The 21,862-nt window shown below is 35.5% G+C and overlaps 1 protein-coding gene across 2 annotated transcripts in view; it reads right to left on the reverse strand.

Moving 5' to 3' along the window:
* The window catches only part of rictor (rapamycin-insensitive companion of Tor), a 955,009-nt gene that overhangs the window by 93,171 nt on the left and 839,976 nt on the right, over window positions 1-21,862 (reverse strand). For both annotated transcript variants that reach the window (XM_090406113.1, XM_090406114.1), the window contains exon 29: window positions 9,564-9,713. In XM_090406113.1, the coding sequence (XP_090262239.1) occupies window positions 9,564-9,713 (150 nt within the window). The remainder of the gene's footprint in view (window positions 1-9,563; window positions 9,714-21,862) is intronic.

Below are 21,862 nucleotides of genomic sequence, written 5' to 3' on the forward strand. Positions count from 1 at the left end.
CTAGTAACTGTTTACGTGACCACAATAATATGCAGCATACGTGCCCATGTGAATCCAGGTTGCGCAACTTTATAATTACCTGCTACAGTTCAATCAGTGATCTCTGAAGCATATCTCAGTGCACTGAACACGATCTAACGACATGAGCAATGTAATCTAGCTGTGAGGGAATCCCTTTATTATCATTATTTTTTATTTGAAATAGTATGATGCACGGGGTCTACAGTTTTGTGTGTTTTTATTCAATAAATTTAGTTTTAATAATGTAAGTTAAGTTTTGTTGATCTGGAAAAGGCATATGACAAGGTGCCAAGGTGAGAAGCTATTCAATACGCTGCAGTTATATGGTGTGAATGGGGCATTATATCAAGCAATACTTAGTCTTTATTTGAGTTGTAAGTCAGCAGTTAGAAATGAAGGAAGTACAGGAAGATGGATTAATGTTAAATCTGGTGTGAGACAAGGATGTACATTATCCCCTCTGTTATTCATTATTTACATGGATCACATTATGAAGGAAAGTGGTATTAAACATGATATCAAAATTGGAAATGTTAATGTTAGCTCTTTGCTTTATGTGGATGATGTTATACTTCTAAATAAATCCACTACAAGTCTGCAAGATTCTCTGACTAAATTGAATAGCTGATGTAATAGATATGGTATGAAGGTCAGCAATAAAAAGACAAAGACAATGAAAATAGGCAGAATCATTGAAAATGTCAACTGTGTTGTGAATGGAGAACCTGTGGAACAAGTAAAACATCTCAGCTACTTAGGCATGATTTTTAGTGAAGATGGTAAATTAAATATGGAAATAGACAACAGAATTAGCAAAGCTGGTATGGTGGGAAGTCAATTGAATAAATTCATATGGAATAAGAGAGAAATTAGTTGGAACACTAAATCAGCTGTATACAAGACAGTGTTCAAACCAGTTTTAACTTATGGATCTGAGAGCTGGGTCAGAAGTAAAACACTTGACCAAAGACTAGAGACTGCAGATATGAGAGTCCTGAGAAAGATTATAGGCGTGAACAGATGGCATCAATGGCAATATCATATTAAAAATGAGGATATTAGGAAAGAACTTGACATTGTCAGCATTCAGGAATGCGTTAGCAGAGCTTATCTCAGGTGGTATGGTCACTTAAACAGAATGGGCGAAGAAAGATTAGCAAAACAAGTGTTCTCTGCCAGGTTGGCAGCAAAACGACCCAGAGGAAGACCAAGACATAGGTGGATTGATACGGTACAAAGTGCCTCAGACGATAGAAATATAAGATCTGATAATGTTGGAGTCTTGACAAGTAACAGACTGATTTGGAGGAAAATTGTAGATAGGAAGTTAGTAATGATGTAATTTTTTTCATGCAGTACTATCATATTCTGTACACCCCTTGAGGGTACATGCAGGAATTTGATGATGATGATGATGATAATGTAAGTAATTATATACATACATTTTCATAAAAATTGTTATTAATAATATATTTATTTATCCAGACAATGTCACTTTCTAAGACAAGAAACAGAAAAATTGCTGATGAGGGGAGAAAATTTCAAAAAAAATTAGAATTACTTCTGCGCTGAAACAAAGGAAAAAATTGTGAGCATTATTTGTAACAAAATAATTAGTGTTGCCAAAGAATATAATATAAAAAGGCACTATGATAAAATTCACAAGAATAATATTCACACTTTGAGGGTAAACTGAGAAAAAAGAAAATTAAAAAGTATGAAGAATTCACTTCAAAGTCAACAACAAGTACTTTCAAAAATTATGAAAGACAATAAATCAGAGTGAGAGCCAGTTTTGAAATCAGCTATTTATTGAAAAGCAATATATAGTGCTTTTCAACTGCACTTGATGAAAGTTTCGATATTCAGACATGGCTCAAGTTGCTCTGACAATACAAACGTTATTGAAGAGTTCTTGGAAATGATTCCTATCCATGGAATCACTACAGGAGAAGATATTTTTGATGCCATGTGGAGCATTTTGGAAAAATACCAACTTCCTCTGAACAGGCTCGTAGCTGTAACAACCAATGGTGCTCTAGCAATGACAGGCTGGATTTATTTTGGCTAAATTTATTGAATAAAAATGCACAAAACTGTAGACCAGTTAACGATACTATTGCAAATAGTATCGTGCACTGGTCATGCTTAAAAATAAAGGTTTTGTACCAAGACTTGCAAGGTTAAAGGAAATGTATCCAGACATTCCAAAACTAAAATCTTTCCACTGCATTATTCATCAGCAGGTCCATACGCTGCTCCAAAGTATTGGTAATAAGCAGCATACTCAAGGTTGTGACAAATACTGTGAACTTCATCCAATCCAGAGGTCTCAATCACCCAGTTTGCACAATTTCTTAAAGACTTGGAGAGTTAATTTGAAGGGCTACCTTATCACACAGAGATTCAGTAGTTATCATGTTGGAGGCTTAATGGATTGCATACAGCACTCAGAAAGGATTAAAACAGAATTTAATACTTCCTATATTTCGTGTCAGTCACTGAGACATCTTCAGGGATTACAAAAAACGATTGGTCCCGTTCCAACTACTAACCGCGTTCAAACTTACTTAACTGAGCCATTAGTAACAGAGGCTCTACCAATCACAAAGTGTCCTATATCTGTAAATGTGTGTGTGTGTGTGTGTGTGTGTGTTTATGGGGCCAATTTGCCTGTTCTGGGTGATGAAAACCCAAGTTTCCAGGTGATAGAACCCCTTTTCTCTGTATGAGACCAGCTAACTCACTTTTATCAAAAGAGACCAGATAAAGGTTACTCTCATTACGGAAGGGAATTGAACTCAGGTCATTCCGACCAAAGGGCTTCATTTATATTGACTGAGCTAAAAAAAGTTCAAACACTGTCAATTGTCGGGTAAAAAATAAAATACTACAATTAAATTACTTAAAATTACTATAATTATATTACTAATCATTAACATCAGGATGATTGTCTCTCTCTCTCTCTCTCTCTCCCCCAAAAGTTTGGGAGATTCTTATTTTATATAACTATCAAATATAGTTTTTAATAATATTATTTATTAATATTAATTGCTAGCATGTGGCAACAGGTTTTAATTGGTAAACCACCAACTGCTGTATGTACCTTATATGTAGGGGAGTCAGAGACTCATCAAGGGAGGCCACATTGTTGAATTCTTATTCAATTTGTACAACAGCTCTAATATCTCGTCTTCATGCACCTGAGTTTCTTCATCCAGCGAAGAGGCAGCAGTGAGCTCAATGTTGCGTACACCAGGTTGATAGCTTTAACAAAAGGCACTCAGCTGACCGACCTCTTCTGTATCTTGAGAGTTTATTTTTCACTTGGTTAGACTATAATAAGTTTAGTTTAATCCTTTATCCAAGTGTGAGCAAACACAAATTTTGCGCCTGAAAGTATCTTCAGGACTGGGGTAAGGTAGTGCAACACCAGGCAACTCGTTGCAAAGGTGGAGAAAGTTCTCATCACTCCTATCTCAGTATCTCCCATATCTCCCATAATGCAAAGCACATCTCCTTGCGGATATGTGTAATGCTATGCATTAAGGCAAGGGCCACTACCCATACCGGTTTCGACCTTTATTGAGGTCTCATCAGTGGGAGCCAGGCCCAGTGGTGGAGACACAAAGGGAGAAGCAATGAGAGGTCATCCTAACCTATAAGAGTTGCCAAAGGGTGTGCAACCTTATTATTAAATTATTCCGGATTCAGAGAAAGATGTTGAGAGTTTATTTTTCACTTGGTTAGCCTATAATAAGTTTAGTTTAATCCTTTATACAAGTGTGAGCAAACAAAGTTTGCACCTGAAAGTATCTTCAGGACTGGGGTAGGGTAGTGCAACACCACTTGCAAAGGTGGAGAAAGCTTTCATCACTCTTATCTCAAACTTTGTTTGCTCACACTTGGATAAAGGATTAAACTTAACTTATTATAGTCTAACCAAGTGAAAAATAAACTCTCAACATCTTTCTCTGAATCCGGAGTAATTTAATAATAAGGTTGCACACCCTTTGGCAACTCCTATAGGTTAGGATGACCTCTCATTGCTTCTGCCTTTGTATCTCCACTACTGAGCCTGGCTCCCACTGATGAGACCTCAATAAAGGTCGAAACCGGTATGGATAGTGGCCCTTGCCTTAATGCATAGCATTATACATATCTGCAAGGAGATGTGCTTTGAATTATGGGAGATACTGAGATAGGAGTGAAGAGATCTTTCTCCACCTTTGCAACGAGTTGCCCGGTGTTGCACTACCTTACCCCAGTCCTGAAGATACTTTCAGGCGCAAACTTTGTTTGCTCACACTTGGATAAAGGATTAAACTAAACTTATTATACTCTTCTGTATCTGTAATCCACATAGCATTAAAATTTAGAAGAGTTATTATTTCATATCATTCTTTTTTTTTTTTTTTACTTGCAGCATATTGATAGAATTCTTGTAGGTTGTCTTTAGCACGCAGAGCCAGTTTCTTTTCATACTCAGACTTTGCTTTCCGTACAACAGTTGTTACTATTCTAGCCTGCTGCTTATAACATTCATAACAGACATCACCCTTATGAATTTTGCACATGGTATTCTTTCCACATTGTCCTTTTCTTACAAATCTCTTGTTTAATAAGATTACACATCCATTTGACTCCTACCCTATTTATTCTTCGAACTCTTGGGACACATCCTGATATCGCATCATTTAAGTGTTACTAACATGGAGAAAAAAGACAGAAAATGTATTTTAGTATTGTTTCAATGCTTCCCATGTACTATCGATATTCTTTCCATCCAGCAATATCATGCAAGTATATATTTTTACCCCAAAATATAGACATCCCCCCCCCCCCAAATATAGACGTATTTAATTTCAACACAAACACAAAAAATTTCAAACTAACAGGAAGCTTTGTAAATTTTTGCAATTGTTATTAATGAGACTTTATACTTTTCTAGACTGTGTGCATATATATATATATATACACACATACAGTAAAACCCCGTTTTTAGGTTCCTGCAATTTACGTTTTCCTGTCATTTACGTCATTTTCCATTGGTCCCGTCTTAAGGCCTACTCTTACGATATATTGTTTTCCCGCCATTAACAACTTGGTGTGGATGTTATTTCCCAATGATTTGCGTTTTTTCTCAGGTGACAATACTGATTTTCGAATCGATTTCTGTGGAAATCTGCGTATTTCTGTTCCCAGATGGTGTTGCTTTCTGCTGTAGTGTCGCTTCCGCCATCATGGTGACCTGCATGCTTGCAGCAGTAATGTAGTGATGAGCGATACCGTGATTTTTCAATCACAGTACGAATTGATATTGCAGAATTTCTGCTACGTAATTTAGCATGTGAAAGTTGTGGTGGTGGATTATCCATGTTAGTAACATGGAGAAAAAAGACAGAAAATGTATTTTAGTGGAAGAAAAGATGGCAATTCTGCGATGTGTAGATTGGCATGCCAAAACACATGTGCATTTAGCAAAAGATCTTCGTGTCCACTTTGAACATGATAGTAAAAAACAGGTCAAGCATTGAACTCAATGCAAAGCAATCTGGCGCTAAGTCAAAAAAAAAAAAAAAAAAAAAAGCAGAAACAATCAACAATTAAATATTTTTAAAAATAGATAAATGTAAGTAATTTTAAATTCATTTATTTTCAGTTATTAAAAATTTTTTTTACATTTCTTGCTATTTGCACTTTTTTCCATTAGTCCCCTGAAAAGTGTAAAAAAGGGGTTTTACTGTATATATATATTTATTTATTTATTTAATTTGTTCAACTAATATTTTAATTTTGGTTTAATTTGGTTTAAATGTAAATATTGTAAATATTAATATAATAAAAAATATTTTATTATTTTTTTTGAGTAGTCAATCATCATTTTATGTCTTGTAATGACTTAGAATAAATTATATTTTCATTATTAATTTTCCAGTTTATTTATAATCATTCTTTGACTTCCCTTCGATTCTAATTAGTGCACCTTTTTTTTTTTTAAGTCAAAAATGTTTTTGCAGCCCACTTGAGATACACTTTTATGGCAAATGGCTCATTGTCCGATTGAATTTGACACTCCTGCTCTATAGCATATAGCTCAATAGTGAATTTGAAGCACTCTAGTGGGACTTAAGCAGAAATTATGCTGTCTGGAGAGAAAGCAGAAGATACCGCTAGAGCATCTCATTTCAAACATATTTGTAAACAAGTATAAAATCAGAGTATTCAATTCTATGGGTTGAAAGAGCTACACTGTGGAATATAGTAATGTGATGGCTTGTAGTGTATTTGATGGCATTTATGCATATCAACCTTATCATTCAGTGAAATTAAACAGTGAACAGCACTAATTATATATGATTTATGTGGTTGATTGCTATGTGATAAAAACTTGAATAACAAAATTCTACATTTTGATCTTCACAATAAGGTCAACGTCAGGAATATATACAGCTATATACAACTGCTACGTTAATCTAACACCCCGTACCCCTTCCTTCCAAATACAGATTACAGCAAATCTATCATCCCTTATATTTGTGGCCTCTCAGAAAAGCTGGCCAAGATCTTAAAAAAAAAAAAAGAAAAAAAAAAAGAAAAGAAAAAAAAGCACAACCTTCTGAAAATTTATAAATTGCACAGAAAGCTAGCTACCCTTATGCAAGGTGATCAAAAATTCATGCACATCATAAAATAAACTTGAATTTTTCAATATTAGTGACAAACTTCATCGAACTAAATTGCTACAAAGCTTGTAACCATAAGACAAAAATAAATCCCATTACTCAAGTAAATGGTGATATTTTTACCAAATTGGAGACAACTCTTTGAAGCATGGAATTACTGACTTCTCTAATTGCTTCAATGATATTCGCTTCAAATTCATCAATTATATGAGGATTATTTTTATACACCTTACCTTTCAGGTAACCCCTACGAAGAAATCTCATCATCATCATCAAATTCCTGCCATGTACCCTCAAGGGGTGTACATGATATGATAGTACTACATGAAAAATTTACATCATTACTAACTTCCTATCTACAATTTTCCTCCAAATCAGTCTGTTACTTGTCAAGGCTCCAACATTATCAGATCTTATATTTCTATCTTCTAATGCACTTTATACAATATCAATCCACCTATATCTTGGTCTTCCTCTGGGTCGTTTTCCTGCCAACCTGGCAGAGAACACTTGTTTTGCTAATCTTTCCTCGCCCATTTTGTTTAAGTGACCATACCACCATAGATTAGCTCTGTTAATGCATTCCTGGATGCTGACAATGTCAAGTTCTTTCTTAATATCTTCATTTTTAATATGATATTGCCATTGATGCCATCTGTTCACGCCTAATCTAATCACGCCTCTAATCTTTTTCAGGACTCTCATATCTGCAGTCTCTAGTCTTTGGTCAAGTGTTAATCTGGAGGTAACAAATCAGGCAACCTTGGAGGCCAGAGTCCTTTTGAACCCAGTCTGTCACAAAAAAAAAAAAAAAAAAAAAAAACTCCAAAAATCATATTGTTTCATTTGGACAAGTGAATTATGATAAGACATTTTGATTACTATGCTCAGATATAGTCACTAGGTTCAGAGGAGATGAGCGGTGAAAAGATCTCACATACGATAACAGATTGATGGAGTGAGGTCCTCATAGTCTGAGCAATAAATGGAAGAGAGGAGATATAAATTGGTATGTTTCCACCTTCCCCGAGTTCTTCACTACCTGTCTTGAGATGCAAAATCACAAATGCGATTTTACATCTCAAGACAGGTGGGGAAGAACTCAGGTATCTGAAAGTTCAATAAAGTTGTGGTTAGAATGTATGTGAGAGCTAGGTTTTTCTCATAGTGTGTGGAATGAGCATAAGTGTATCTTGGATTTGGAGTCATGAGTCCTTGACACAAGTGAAGGTCTCATGACTCTGATAAATACAGTACGAAGAGGAATATAAAACAAATATAGGAAACAGTGCACATTCCTGTTTTACTTCTTCATTAATCTTTCTCTCTTCTATTAATTTATTACTTAATTTACACTTTACTTTTGCAATTTTTATACTTTTATAGCAAGTTTTTTCACTGGATCAGAAATGGGTAAATGGAAAGCAGAATGTTATGTATGATAAGTGATGGCCTGTGCCCATTTAGATTGAAGAACTAGGAGGGAAACAGAAAAGATGACTTTCAGAGTGTATGACTGCAAATCAGAGGTAAGCATGCCAGGATGTTTATTTAGTGACTGTTTCTATAGGCTAGGGAAATAGAAGATGATGAGCAAGAAATGTTTAGGCAAATCAGTTTAGCAAACAGATAGTGAGTGATCAATGTGGAGGTTTTAACTATGGTTATACAAATTTGAGAGAGGAAACATTATGTATTAAAAAGGAATTGAATTCTGGAATTTGTGTGTGTGTGTGTGTGGGGGGGGGGACAATGCCTTGCACGTGGTGGAGAGCACACAATGATCTAGAGTTCTGGATTGGGCCATAGAAGCAGAGGATCTAACTGTGAGTGGGATGTCATCCTTGTATTCTGCTGATGAGTGACCACAGAGTTTTGATTTGAGAGCTGAGTAGGCATGCAGAAGTATCAAGGATTAAGGAACTTATATGGAATTATATGGCAGGTGATTATAGCAGATTTGGAAACCAACTTGAGGCTAAAGTGAGTGACTAGAAAAATAAAAAGAATTTGCAGATTTAACAAAAAAAAAAAAAAGAAAAAAGTCACAGAAAAGGCATAAACAAAAAGGAAAGCTGCATAAAGAATATATGGATTAAGCTAGGTAGAGTCTATAATAAGGAAGTATAACAATAAAGGAAAAATCAGAATATGAGCAGAAGACAGCAGTAAAGAACATATGGGTTAAGCTAGGTAGAGACTATAATAAGGAAGTATAATAATAAAGAAAAATCAGAATATGAGTAGAAGACAGCAGTAAAGAACACATGGGTTAAGCTAGGTAGAGACTATAATAAGGAAGTATAATAATAAAGAAAAATCAGAATATGAGCAGAAGACAGCAGTACAATCCACACAACATCTTAAGGATATATCAGTAACATATCCCTTGACAGTTAGACTCAGCGGCTGGTTATAGTTAAGTAATTTGGCTTTTGGTTTCATATAAATTTAATTAATGTCATGGAATGACAGGAAATCTTATCTATATAACCTGATTTGTATGAAAGTATGTGTTCTCCATCTAGCATGTCTCTTCTGTGAGATGAACATCTAACTTTCTGAGAGGAAAAAAACCTAACACATCTATTTGACAGCGGCTAACTCACCTTTGATTTAAAAGGACTTATAAGATATCCTGCATCTCTGAATGGATTCGAACCCAGATCTTTCCAACAAAAAAGTAAAACAAATACTAACTAAGCTATGGAGGCTCCAATCCCCTCCCTTTCACCACAAGAATCTATTATGCAGTGTGGAAATCACCTAATAATTAGTAGCACAGACATATTAACAAATAACCAAATTAAACTTTTCTACGTTATATTTTAACTGGTAAATTTTATTATAACTTACACATTTCTGTACTGCTAACGCTTGTGAGGCTTGTTGAGGTAACTGTGCAAGATGACTCAAAACTGCTAGTTCTAATTTTTGGCAATTTCCTTTCTGTTTTTGAAGGACTTTTAAATGGGCTCTTCAGCCTGGTTTCAACAGCAATTTCTTCTGTAACATTTTTTTTTTAAAATTATATACATTTAATAATATAGCTAAGATACATTTACAATTAATCATTGCATGCAATCACAAAAGGTATTTCCAATAATATTCCTTTATAGTAAAACCATTCATTAATGCATCAATCAAACATGGAGCTGTTTTATGACTATGTGCTGTAGATAAATAAAACAGATCAACCACTTTTAATAGTCTGATGGTAAGGCTTATATATTGACTAATCATAACTGTAATTTTTAAGAAAATTATAATGTAGACTAATTAATATATTCACTAAAATAAATTTAATCAATACTTCCAATATTATGGCAAAGTCAAACTGTCATCATCAAGAAACAAAATATAATAAGATATGTGCATGTCAACTGACAATAGGTCTAAAGTCCTAAATAACGACCTCTAGTGGAATAAATTAGGCATCCTTGACTGTTTGGCTGCAGTATGGAGGATGAGAGCTTCATAAATTTCTGGGAGTTTCATGCAACCAAACTTACTGAGGTTAGGGTAGATTCTTAATTCAGAAACAGATTCAAAGAAAAGTCTTTTGTATTTATATTTGCTGCAACAGGGAAGAGTGGCCTTCTCCCTGCATATTCTATGGTGGGTATCCAAAGCATGATCAGCAAGTCCTCACTGGCTATAGTAATGGAAATGGATATAGTCCTTATGTTCAGCAATTCTGTGGTTGGCTGTCCTGCCTGTTGACCATAGGAGGATAAGTTACAACTACAGTACAAGAGACCTGGTAAATAAACATCTGACAGGGACTGTGGCTTATTTTTGATGAAGCAGATGAGGAATGCTAATCTTTTTATGTGTGCAAGTGGTTGAAAAGGTGCACTTTTTAAGATTTTGGTTAGTTTTTCAGATGTCCCTTGGATATATGGAATAGTGATAGTTTTGGTGTACTTTTTGTTCTAGAGAGGAAGGGGTATGTGGATTTGGGTTTTAATATTTTTTGGATATGGTAGGAATTGCAGCCATTGGCTAAGAAAGTAATGTGAATGTGGTCAATTTCATTGGAGAGGGCATTGCTATCTGAACTAATTAATTTAGCCCTGTTACATATAAAGTTTTAATAATTTTATACTGTTGGGAGGGTGGTGGTGACTGTTTGTGAATGTATCTACTCATATGTGGATCCATTAAGCTGGTATGTAATTCAAGTTTCTAGGAAGGGGAGACTGTTGACTGTTATTTTCTTTTTCTAATGTGAACTGGATCTTCAGATGTTGATTGCTTAGATGTGATAAAAATATGTAGAGCATCCAGGCCATGAGGCCAAATGGAGAGGACATTATCACAGAGCATATCCAAACAGTGGGTATATGGGACAGAGTTTAGTGCTTTCTCTTCAAATGTTTCCATGAAGAATTTATCCGGGGGGGGGGGGGGAGGCAGAGCCCACGACTGTCCCTAATACTTTTTGTAGATTTTACCTTATCAAACAAAATAGCTCAAGTTCACAGTAAACAAGTGAATATCAGGAGAAAATTCAGTCTGAATAAGGTCTAAAGTATCTGTAATCAGGGCACTGGTGAACAGAGAGGAGATATTGAAACTACCATAATGTCAGTGTGTGTGTTGGAGTGTGAGGTTTTTCTATACTTTTAAAGTGGGCTGAGTTTTCTGTGTGAGGGGATGATGCCAGCATAATGGGAAAGCACTTTTGCTAAATATCTGGCTAATTGGTATGTGGTGAATCAATGGCATCTACAATTTGGCATAATTGCACATTCTGTTCAGGGATTTTAGGCAGTCCATATATATATAGGAAGGTTTATAATTATGCGGTCTTAGTTTATTAGTAACTTCGACAGACAAGGAGGTGACCTTTCTAAGGAGTCTGTGAAGTGATCAGATCTGTGTACTGGTAAGGTCATAGTCAAGGGGACCCTGACTGTTGAATGATCCTTTCGGATGCCTCTAATGCTTTGGCTGTCAAATCATTTCAAAAAATAAAAAGTTGGCCTGTCAATAAATTTGATAAACTTCTAAAAAACTTTGCTCTTAAGCCTCAACAAGATCAAATAAGCATTATAATACACTTCTCTTCCTTCACCCTGAAACTGGAAGCAATTTATGCACTATCTGTTGGCCACAGCTATGCACTCGCACCTATAAAAATTCCTACAGAAGAAATTATGATTCAGAGTGAACATGACACACTTCACAGACTTCTTATAAAGTTCACCTTCTAGCTTGCGGAACTTACTAATAAACTAAAACCATATAATTCTAGACCCCCCCCCCTCAACTGTATATATAGACTACCTAAAATCCATAAATAGAATGTGCCATTATGTCCAATTGTAGATGCCACTGATTTGCTCACACACAAATTAGTCAAATATTTAGCAAAGCTGCATTTTAAATATACTGGCAACACCTCATTACAATTAAAAAACTTAGCCCACTTTAAAAGTATAGAAAACCTCACACCCCAACACACTCACATTATGATCAGTTTCAATTTATTCTACTCAAAGACACTTTAGACTTTATTCAAGCTAAATTTCCTCCCAATATTTTGGCATTGTTTAAGTTCACTGTAAGCTGAGAGGGGACAGCCATGCTTTACGCTTTCTCCCCCAACCTCTGGCTGATTTCTTTGTGAAAGCATTTGAAGAGAAAGCACTAAACTCTGCCTCATATAAACCCACTGTCTGGCAGTGCTCTGTTGATAATGTGTTTTCGATTTGGCCACATGGCCTGAATGCTCTCAACATATTTTTAACACATTAAGTAATCAACATCTTAGGATACAGTTCACATTAGAAGAAAAAAAAAAAAAAACACTCTCCCCTTCCTAGACACTTGAATTATATGCTAGACTGATGGAGCCTTAGCTTTCTCTGTTTACAGAAAACCCACACATATTAGTAGATATATTCAAAGACAGTTGCCACTCTCTCAACAGTATCGGATTATTGAAACTTGATATAACAGAACTAAATTAATTAGTTCAGATAACAATGTCCTCTCCAATGAACTTGACTACATTCACAATACCTTCTTAGCATATCCTACCATATCAAAAAAAAAAAAAAAAAAAAAAAAAAAAAATCCCAAAACACCCCTTCCCCCCTCCAGAACAGAGACTAAAAGCTATCACTATTCCATATATCCAAGGCACATCTGAAAAACTAACCAAAATATTAAAAAAAATACAACCTTTCAACCACTTACAGACCATATAAAAAATTATCATCCCTTATCCACACTACGAAAGACTAGCCACAGTCCCTAGACATGCCAGGTCCTTTGTAGTTAGTTTCAAACTATCTTCCTATGTCCAAACAAGCAGGACTGCCAACCACAGAATTGCTGAACATAAGGACTATATCCGTTTCCACCACTTCAGCCAGTGAGGACTTGCTGACCATGCTTTGGGTATCCATCATAGAATATGAATATGATGGAAGGCCACTCTACTGTATTGCAGCAAATATAAATACAAAAGACTTTTCCTTGAATCTGTTTCTGAATTAAGAATCTACCCTAACCTCAGCAAATTTGGTTGCATGAAACTGCCACAAATTTATCAAGCTCTCATTCTCCATACTGCAGCCAATCGGTCAAGGATGCCTAATTTAGCCCACTAGAGGGCATTATTTAGGACTTTAGGCCTACTGTCAGTTAACATGCTTCATCTTCATTACACCTAGCATAGTGTCTGCATGCACATATCTTATTGTATTTTGTTCTTTGATGATGGCAGTCTGACTTTGCAATAATATTGGAAGTATTGATTAAATTTATTTTAGTGAATGTTCAACTTAAGAACAGATGAACCAAGTTTTTTTTTTTTTTTTTTTGTGTGTGTGAGAGAAAAAAGAAAAGACTATGTTGGTAGCACTAAAGGTGACTCGACTGTCATCACTGAAGGATGGTATATGGTATGGTCTAAAGTAGTGAATGATGGAAAATGTTGAAAGTTTATTTTTTTAAATTAAAAGCCAAACGGCTATTTTTCTGGCATCCTTAATAATAATTAAGGGGATACAAATCCCTTGTTGTTCAACTGCCAGTAAGCAAAACTCTAAGATCGAGAACTACGAATCTATGAGTTTCATATATACCGAAAAACTATTGGCGAATCCAAGTGTAATGACCACTTGGTAGTACAACACCAAGGCAACTCGAAGCAAAGATGGAGCAAGCTCCCTCACTATCCCTAATATCCTTGGATTCACTGATAGTTTTTCGGTATATATGAAACTCATAGATTCGTAGTTCTCGATCTTAGAGTTTTGCTTACTGGCAGTTGAACAACAAGGGATTTGTATCCCCTTAATTATTATTAAGGACGCCAGAAAACTAGCTGTTTGGTTTTTAATTTATGTTATAATATACAAACACACCTTTATGGCATTCGTTTGGTAAAAGTATGCAAGTTCTTTTCACTTAAACCTTGATAACTTCCAGGTCTACCTACTCAATAATGAGATCTCAAAAAAGGTTGAAACCGGTCTGGGTAGTGACCTCTCCTCATAGTGTAATTACAGTATTACATCCCCTAGGGTCTGTGTTTTTACATTATGAGAAAATATCAGGGATAGTGAGGGAGCTTGCTTCACCTTTGCTTTGGTGTTGTACTACCAAGTGATAGTTTTTCGGTATATATGAAACTCATAGATTCGTAGTTCTCCATCTTAGAGTTTTGCTTACTTAACAACAAGGGATTTGTATCCCCTTAATTAGTTTATTTTTCACTTGGTTAGACTATAATAAATTTCATTTAATCCTTTATCCAAGTGTGATCAAACAAAGTTTGCGCGCCTGAAAGTATCTTCAGGACTGGGGTAAGGTAGTACAACACCGGGCAACTCGTTGCAAAGGTGGAACGAGCTAACATCACTCCTATCTCAGTATCTTCAATAATACAAAACATATCTACTTGCGGATATGTATAATGTTATGCATTAAGGGAAGGGCCACTACCCAGACTAGTTTTGACCTTTATTGAGGTCTCTTCAGTGGGAGCCAGGCCCAGAGTTGGAGTTACCAGGCAGAAGCATTAGCAAGGTCATCACTACCTATAGGAGTTGCCAAAGAGTGTGCCACCTTTTTATTAAATTACTCTGGATTTAAAGAAAGATGTTAAAAGTTTATTTTTCAGTTGGTTAGACTATAATAAATTTAGTTTAATCCTTTATCCAAGTGTGAGCAAACAAAGTTTGTAGCTGAAAGTATCTTCAGGACTGGGGTAAGGTAGTACAATACCGGGAAACTCGTTGCAAAGGTGGAGCAAGCTAACATCACTCCTATCTCAGTATCTCATATAATGCAAAACACATCTCCTTGGAGATATGTATAATGTTATGCATTAAGGGAAGGGCCACTACCCAGACTAGTTTCGACCTTTATTGAGGTTTCTTCAGTGGGAGCCAGGACCAGAGTTGGAGATACCAGACAGAAGCATTAGCAAGGTCATCTCTACCTATAGGTACTCAACATCTTTCTCTAAATCCAGAGTAATTTAATAAAAAGGTGGCACACCCTTTGGCAACTCCTATAGGTAGAGATGACCTTGCTAATGCTTCTGCCCGGTATCTCCAAATCTGGACCTGGCTCCCACCGAAGAGACCTCAATAAAGGTCGAAACTAGTCTGGGTAGTGGCCCTTCTCTTAATGCATAACATTATACATATCTGCAAGGGGATGTGTTTTGCATTACGGGAGATACTGAGATAGGAGTGATGTTAGCTCCACCTTTGCAACGGGTTGCGCGGTGTTGTATTACCCCAGTCCTGCAGATACATTCAGGCGCAAACTTTGTTTGCTCACACTTGGATAAGGATTAAACTAAATTTATTATAGTCTAACCAAGTGAAAAATAAACTTTCAACATCATTCTCTAAATCCAGAGTAATTTAATAAAAAGGTGGCACATCCTTTGGCAAATGACCTTGCTAATGCTTCTGCCTGGTATCTCCAACTCTGGACCTGGCTCCCACCGAAGAGACCTCAATAAAGGTCGAAACTCGTCTGGGTAGTGGCCCTTCCCTTAATGCATAACATTATACATATCTGCAAGGAGATGTGTTTTGCATTATGGGAGATACAAGGTAGTACAACACCAGGCAACTCGTTGCAAAGGTGGAGCAAGCTAACGAGTTGACCGGTGTTGTACTACCTTACTCCAGTCCTGAAGATACTTTCAGGTGCAAACTTTGTTTGCTCACACTTGGATAAAGGATTAAACTAAATTTATTATGGTCTGAAGTAGTGAAGAATAATAGGATGCTGGTTGTTGAATAGCTGAGGGCTACTGGGTATGTTAAACGAACAGGATGAATAGGCAATCATGTTTTCTTCAACAAAACAATAGATATGGAATGAGGTAAGTGCGAGAAGGTCATGTATGTGAGAAAGACAGAAGGAGATATAACAGAACCATAAGACATACTTGCATGTGTAGAGAAATCTGAACAGAGAATACCCCCACTATTACACAAGTGAATGACTGCAGGTAGATGTTCGGAGAAATCACCATCATCATCATCATCATCAAATTCCTGCCATGTACCCTCAAGGGAGTGTACAGGATATGATAGTACTATGAAAAAAATTACATCATTACTAATTTCCGATGCTTTCTTCTTTTCCTTCACTGCCTCTTTAACTTCCTGTGTCCACCAGGGAGTTCTGATTTTTTTATCCTTGCAGACAACCTCACCACATGCCTCTCTGGCAGAATCAATCAATGTTTTCTTCAGAGTTTGCCACTGAATCTCCAAGGTTTGATTCCTGTTCTCAAACTCTTTCATTTTTTCTTCAATAATCTTTGTGTATTTTAGTCTACTGTTCACATTTGAGAGCTGCTCAACTTTTATTCGCTTTAAAACTTTCTTACATGTTATTCTTTTCAATATGAAATTCAATTTTATCCTGCTCAAGACTAAATAGTCATCACTTCCAATTTCAAATCCTCTGTACACTCTGGTGTCCTGTACCAGGGAGAACACATCACTATCAACAATAACATAGTCAATGAGACTTTTCTTATTCCTTGCCTCTTCTCTCCATGTGAATTTGTGCACATTTTTATGTTGGAACATGGTGTTAGTAATAACCAGTCCATGTCCTGAGCAGAAATCCAACGGATATTTGCCATTATTATTAGCTTTGCTCTTTTCTCTAAATTTTCCCAAAATATTTTTGTATGTCTCACAATTTCCTACTCTGCTATTTAGATCCCCAACAAGGACCAACTTTTCCTTTTTCAGTGTGTCAGTTGCTTTTTCTAAAGCCTCAAAAAATTTCTCCACTTCTACCTTAGTAGAACCTTTTGTGGGACCATAGGCACAAATAAGTCTCATTGTCCAGTTCCCCATTCTCATATTTGCCCACATTACTCTACTTGAGACCATTCAAGAAGATTAGCCTCGTATTTTGTGTTGAATACTATGGCTACTCCTTCTTTTCCTTGATTGTCATTGCCTGAATATAACATTTTGTATTTATTGCTCAGAAAGATCTCACCAGTTTTTGTCTTTTTTGTTTCAGTCACCCCTATTATGTCGATCTGGTACTTATCTAATTCCTCAGCTAGCTCCATTTCTTTGCCATTCAGGCTTCTTATGTTGATAGTACCGATCTTTAATTCTGGTGATGTTGAGATGGGGTTTGTTTTCCGATTTGTTCCAGTAGCTGACTTTTCGATGTTCGCCCTGGTTCTCTGGCGAAAACAACGGGGGCCTTGTTTAACCGGGCGACGCCCAAGCCGGCATGAAATTTTGTCATGTCGTACCACCATTTTTTAATTTGGTTTAACCAATAAGAATACAATTTGGTTGGCTAAATCCCAAATTGCCAGCCCATCCTCGTTCGTTCAGTATCCAAGTAGATACCCAATAGGGTGCACCATGAGAAGGTGAGGATTGGGCATTAGGTCAGAAGCCCTGGCCGGTTCTCAGCATTCCTTTATAGGCTATGTGCAGGTCTCCTCTCAGTTATACAGCTTTGACCCGTAAGCACCGTTTGGAGAAATCTTTGCTGCTAAATATGTCCATAGGTGAATAACACAGGCAAGGAGATCTGTGTTAGATAATGAATAGCAGAATATGTACTACTGTCCACTGATTAAGTGGGTTTCCAGATGGTGAAGAAGCCAGTGGCTGATAATCTTTTGTATTTGTAGTATTTGTTACAAGCTACTTGAAATATGCTGACTTTTTTCTTGGACCGTCTTGACATTCTTGTTGAAGAAAAAAAAAAAAGGCTTGGATACCACGTAGGGAAATATGAAGAGAGAAAGTGGGGAACGATTGCCTTCATTCTAACATGAATAAATTTCTGTAGCTTAATCAGAACACTATTTGGATTTGAAGAACAGAAACAGTGCAGCCATGGAAAGGAGGAGCAGAAAATCATCCCATAGAGTCTGCTGTAACGACAAAGGATATAAGCTTGTGAGTAGGTGAAGGAGAAGCATTTCACAAGAGACGAGCTTTGTACAATTGGTCCTAAATCCTAAATTAATGTCCATATCAGGTCACTATTGTAACCTGATATAGACATTAATTTAGGATTCTGTGTCTAGAACCCAGCACAACCAAAAATCAAATTTAAAGAGCTTCATTTTATATAATGGTCATATACAACATCACAAAGCACTGGATGAAGATTGCACATAGGAAAGGATGACCTGTCTGTATAAATCATACATTTTTGGTAATATCATTCGTTTATGTGTGTACAAGTGCAAGCTGAAAAGCATATACAGTGGTATCTTGCTAATCCGAACCAACAAAAACCGTGCTCGAACGGATTAGCGAATTTTCGCCCAAGAGACAACAGTAACTAGCGTTTAAGACAAAAATAACCAGATTCTAATGGTACATCAATTTAATTCTGTAAATAAATGAAGTATCTGATAGAAAAAAAAGCTACCGTACTGTAATATAAAACTTAAAAAAATAATACAGTACACAAGTTTATTTTAATAAAAAAATTAGTTTGTGTGTACCTGTATTGTTGAGGATTCTGATTTAATAAAATTTCATAGTTCAGTAGTACATAACTTAATTTGAGTAAAAATATCACTTTCTTGTACACTACACACAAAAAAAATTTCACAAAATAACACAAAAAAGTTTTTTTTTTTTATTTATTTCTAAAAAAAGTCACTGATTTTCTTTTGCTTCTTGGAAGCTAAACTTTTTTCGAATACTTCTTCTCGGAGCTGCATTAGCAATAAAATTTTGTGGAATGGTATCAGGTTCGACGGCTTCCCAGGCAAACCTGAACACACGATAAATCAAAATAGACTGACAGTATAACTGTACAATCGACAGTATGAAAAAATACTGTACTGTAATAATAATAAAATAAATAATAATTATTAAATAAAAATAATAATACACAATATAATAATACAATAATACACAATATAATAATACATAATAATAATATTAAAACTGTCAACTGCCTCTTCATGTTTTACTTTTTTTCCTTCGAGTTCTTTATCGTCAGCATCGTCTTCTAATTCATTCTGTAGCGTGATATTTATAATTTCAGCATCTGGTTTGATTTTGAATTCACTTTCGGTTCTACCTGTAATCCATTCTGTAAGATCTGTTTGTGAAATTTCAACATCTGGATTTATATTTTTAACCAAATTATGCACGTTTTGAATTTTCTCTTTTTGTGTATCACCGTAGTTATCTTGGTAAATTCTAGAAGGCCACAGTTTTTCCATGATGCTCGAATTGTTTTAGGCTCGACGGCTTCCCAGGCAAACGTGAACACATGATAAATCAAAATAGACCTACAGTATAACCGTACAATCGACAGTATGAAAAAATACTGTACTGTAATAATAATAAAATAAGTAATAATTATTAAATAAAAATAATAATACACAAAACGTTTTTGCTTTCAAACTGTAGTTCGGATTACTGGAGGGTTCAGACTAAAGAGGTTTGGATTAGCGAGATACCACTGTAGTTCCAATGTATCATTACTGCATTCAAGTGGGATCTGAATGGATATAATGCAGTCAAGAAACACAGCAGCACAACCAACTTATGATGCTTGCTTTATGACAATCCGCTTACATGCCACTTTTCAATTATGTCCGATGATGATATATACATCACTACATTCTCATACAATGGTTTTAGTGACATGATGCCACTTTAAATTAACTGATCTGCAGTATTCATGAACTCAGTTTATTTACAATGTCACTGCTTGATACATCTCTCTGTGTTTTGGTATTTTGCTGTGAATTATAAATTGTTTATAACTTACTGTTTATTATTTTATAAAGAGTCAATAGTATTCATTTCGGCAATGTAACATTATTTAAATTAAGGGGATATTAAATCCCACATTATTTCAAAGCCAAATAAGAAACTCAAAGATCGGAATCAAAGAGTTTCATAACGAATATAGTAAACTATAAAAGTTTCTGCAGATTGTAGCATAAGCTAAAGCACATAGTTCAATCTGCCAAAACTTTTATAGTTTACTATATTCGCCATGAAACTCTTTGATTCTGATCTTTGAGTTTCTTATTCAGCTTTGAAATAATGTGGGATTTAATATTTCCTTAATTTAAATATTGTTTATAACTATTATTATATTTTATTTTTTTATTAATAAGGGCAGATAAAATTCAAAGTAAGCACTGCCTCCAGCCAAACCACAAATTTATTACATTACATGCTAAGATTAAATGATTAAATTTAGTGATGATAGTGTATCAAACACTGAGACAAGGTCACAGGTTAGACTCACACTACTGTTATTATAGGTGTTAAAAACAAAGAGACAGTTCTAAGTGAAGTTCTAAATTGAAAAACTTTTAATGGTGTACATTAATGACCATATAGGTTGGCATGCTTGCCTAAGCCAAGCTATTCAGAATAAATATTTCATTGGCAAAAATTATTCTAAATTTTTAATTTGCATAAATAAATGCTTTAGTTATGCACATATGACTGCCTGAAAACATTATCAAACCATTACATGCATTTATAAGTGGAAAAAAAAAAGTGATTCGTTATATGATGAAATTTACTATATGGCAACAGTCTGGAACCTAATGCATGTCATATGACAGTGTATGCAGGGTGTAGATGAGTAAGAAATCAGAGTGATTTGTTCAGTGCACATTACATTACTGTGCTTGAGTGATGATCACTCTCATCTGGCACAATGAGAGGCAACATCATGAAGAGCAAATCTGCCATGGAAGGATGATATTATATTCAGTGCAAGTAATGTTGTCAATAATCATGCCAACAGCTTGCATAATCTCTTTCACATGCATGGCAAACTAATGTGTGTAATATTGAGCTTCTCACATAAAGAAAAAATACTAGTCAATAGGATGTTCTTAAAGATAGTTTATTTTTGTTGCATTATTAATTGGCTGTTTCCATTGAGGTAAAAGAGTAAGTTACCTCAATGAGCCCATTCCCAATCTCCAATGATAAGATCCAGCTATTAGAGAGTGCTCTCCATAGTAGAACACTATATTTGAAACCCATAATCAAGCTCTGATCAAAAAAGTACACAATAAAGTTAAAGCAATAAAAAAAAAATTAATCCACACCCCATTTTGTAGAAGACAGACTGCAAAGGATATTCAATGTTTTACTGCACTTTCTCTTAATTGACGAGTGTGCTGCAAATGGAATAATAGTTTCTCCCATCCTTAGCTTTGGAACTGGATGAAGGGGGGGGAACAGGCGTTTTTGGCAGAAGCATACACAGACACTCTTTTCTCCTAAAATCACATTGTCTATGGGGAGAAGAAGTTCGGTGATCGAGTTCATTTTGACAGCAAAGAGTGTCAGGCAACAGAGCCTTTTCTTGGAGAAATGGACAGGATAATGTGCTTCCCACTTAGACTTGGAAGATGCTTCTTTAGAACTATATTATAGAGGTCTTTTAATTTGCCATATCCCTACTCTACATGTGAAAAACTTTTTCATGTCACAGAACATTGAACAGATGTTCTCATATCAAGCTAGTACCTCTCTTATTCTTAATCTGCTTCTTTTTTCTAAACAGACTAAATGGTCTGTTTAGAAAAAGAAGGCAGATTAGGAATGGCTAAAACAACAGTCAGAGATCTGTCTAAATTCTGGAAAGGGATCTATCTCCACAGGAACAAAGTT

The sequence above is a fragment of the Typopeltis vanoorti genome, chromosome 16 (assembly GCF_054136105.1).
Source record: "Typopeltis vanoorti isolate ZY-2024b chromosome 16, IOZ_Tvanoo_1.0, whole genome shotgun sequence".
Classification (NCBI taxonomy): domain Eukaryota; kingdom Metazoa; phylum Arthropoda; class Arachnida; order Uropygi; family Thelyphonidae; genus Typopeltis; species Typopeltis vanoorti.